The 2773-nt window shown below is 42.4% G+C and overlaps 1 protein-coding gene across 1 annotated transcript in view; it reads right to left on the minus strand.

The window, feature by feature from the left end:
• Positions 1-699: 699 nt before the first annotated feature.
• Positions 700-2773, minus strand: part of IL23R (interleukin 23 receptor) — an 82176-nt gene continuing 80102 nt past the window's right edge. Inside the window, exon 10 of the mRNA XM_004699353.1 lies at positions 700-1353. Within this exon, the coding sequence (XP_004699410.1) occupies positions 700-1353 (654 nt within the window). The remainder of the gene's footprint in view (positions 1354-2773) is intronic.

Raw genomic sequence — 2773 nt, forward strand, 5'->3', positions numbered from 1 at the left:
GAATTTTATCTGGCAACTTGTCCTATTTTTGAAGGGTTCTAAACACTGTACGTCCCCAACCCTGAGCAAACAAATGAACCAAAATAGTAAAGTCTGATAGGTATCTTTTCTCAGTTAAAAATGTGCATTTCATATTTTCAGGATCACTCACCTTTTAAGGTTGACTTGGATGAGAGAGATTTTATCTGCAATCCTAGACCTTACTGAATGTGCCAGCAGGGAGTACAGTATTGAAAGGACTAGGAAGTCACCTTTGGGCTCAGCAGAAAGGCTGATCAGTTGCAGCTGGTGCTGTCTGCTGGGCACATGGGACAGGGAACAATGGGCACATGGGACAGGGAACAATGGCAGGTGTGGCAGGTACTCACCACCCCAGATTTGGAGAAACATGTTTTAATAGTAATTTTCTGGCACATAGCAGATATAAAATACCTGGTAGGTTAAAAATTTACAACTTGCAATTCCTGAATCTATTTCCTCTGGTGGGCTTTACTGCTGTGTGACTCATATACCAACTATACCACAGGAGAGCCAGGCCATTACCCTTAACTTGAGTGAAAACAGCAATCTCGTGATTTACACACATGAATGTTTTACAATTTGTAGTTCGAAATCCAAATAAATCAAATTTCTATTGAAAGGAAAAGCAAACCTTAGATGGCAATACAGCCTTTCCAAATCAATTTTAAGCACGCAGCTCTATTTTTCCCAAAGTAAAATCTTACTGAAATGTTCCTCCAAAATATTTTGTGGGAAATACGGGTTAATAGATGGCAACTCCTCGTTGGTGACCCCTAAGCAGGAGACGAGCTCATCAGGCAGAGTCTGCTCCGGAATAGTTCCACTGAGTGAACCATTTTCCAACAGCCCGCTGGTTTCCCCCTCGATTGAGTCTTGCACGTCACGAGGCTTGCATTCTCCCTGATTTAAAATGAGGCTTAATTCTTCAAGAATTAGTGCATTGCCTAGAGAATTCATACTGGAAACCGAAAAATCAAAATGTGGATATTTCTTCAATATGGCATTCTTTCCCAGATCCAAGGAATCGACTAACGGCTTAAGAGTTGAAGAATCTGTTTCCCCGTTATTACTAAGAGAGCTTTCCCCAGGAAGGAAGTTTGAAATCTGGGGTTTATAGCCAGTGTTGAGATCAGGGATATATACAACTGAAGAATTGACAAGTAATGACTCTTGCAAGCAGTCTCTTGTTCCCTGGGATTCGGTACCTGTTCCTTTCTTGTAGTCTGTGGGCTTACGTTCTTCGGAGAGAAAGGTTTCTCTTATCTCTGTTATCATGGGATCAGTATACAGGAACTGTTCACTAGAATTATTATTCATAAATTCACTTTTTTCCTAGGAAGATAAAAAATGTATAAATAAGAATAACAGACAATATTTTAAAAGTCTCACCAGATAATAGAATACGGACTGGAATTTTGCTTTCCTTCAACTTCCATTTGCCCCTTTTCTTTCCCCCATTGTCTACGTCCAATAATATCTCCTTGGCTTGCCTTTTGTTAGCCTGTTCAATTCTATGTCTATCAAATTCTCCTGTGAGTGGAACAAAGGAAAGAAATAATAAAAATAATCCATGTCTTTAGCATAGTCCTTGACGTAAAATTTTAAAAGAGAAATAGCCTTTCTTTCTTTTTTTTTTTTAAAAAAACATTTTATTGTGGTTTGGGTGAAAGTTTACAGAACAAACTATTTTCCAGAGAAATAGCCTTTCATAGGCGCCTGCATACTCACATGCATATTGTTTCAGGGCATTTTAACAAATGGAACTTGAAGTCTTAAGGCATGTGATGTAGCCTTACAACAAGAAAACACTTTGTTGCGTAAATGAAAGAAAGTGGGGGCAGACTCTTACTAGGCAGACACATTGAACATGAGGCTGCGATATGCTGTGTGCTGAGGTGCTAAGGAGTGCAGCTACTCACACCTGAGACGTGCTGGTGATGGTCAGGGAGTAAGTGAGGAAGGTTTTCATCTGACCCAAGGGACAACAAAGGACTTGAGGTTTTCCAGCTGATGGCTAGCTTCCCAGGACAAATAACTCCCACCAGTCACCCTTCTGTCTCTTAAGCAGAAAGCAGAACCTTATTCTGAAGGAGGCGCCAAAGATTAACTCTAATTCCACGAGTCCCGAATTGGAAGGGGGCTTGGGGAAAACAGAAGGCCTGGAAAGTTCCACCAACCTTAGCGTCTCCCAGGAACTTCACAGGTTCTGGCTGGGGTGGACATTCATTCAAAGGTCAAATGTACAGGCAAGCAGATATGTTTCAGGAAACGAAGGGGGCAGAGGTGGCTACAATCTGAGGAAGGCACACTTTGCCCAGCCCAGGTTGGGAACGGAGTGGAAAAGTGAGCTGAATCACAGCAGTGAAGGACACAGACAAGAGGGGACTTTCCAGAGTAAGGACAATAAAGGAAGAAGACCATGTGATCCCAATGAGGTCAGAGACTCTTCTCTCAGCATATACAGTTCTTCTGGGGTACCTCTTGGTAGAACTGTACCTACCAACTTTTAGTTAACAGCTAGACTGTTAACTGTTTGTATTCCCCAGGGACGCCTTAGTAGGTAACATTACTTCCTCCAGAATCAACCAGCCAGGTGAACAAGGAAACCTGTCCCAGACCCGATGACGCCATCTCCCATAGTCCTCAGGAAGGAAGAGGTAAGCCAAGCAGCTACACCTATAATCTCACATAAGAATTGACCCCTCTGAGCCTTCAAGGCTCATTTCATTGGCCTTCTCTGCCCAGCCCCCCC

This window comes from Echinops telfairi, unplaced genomic scaffold (genome assembly GCF_000313985.2).
Source record: "Echinops telfairi isolate 266 unplaced genomic scaffold, ASM31398v2 ScPeMD7_443;HRSCAF=831, whole genome shotgun sequence".
NCBI classification, from domain to species: domain Eukaryota; kingdom Metazoa; phylum Chordata; class Mammalia; order Afrosoricida; family Tenrecidae; genus Echinops; species Echinops telfairi.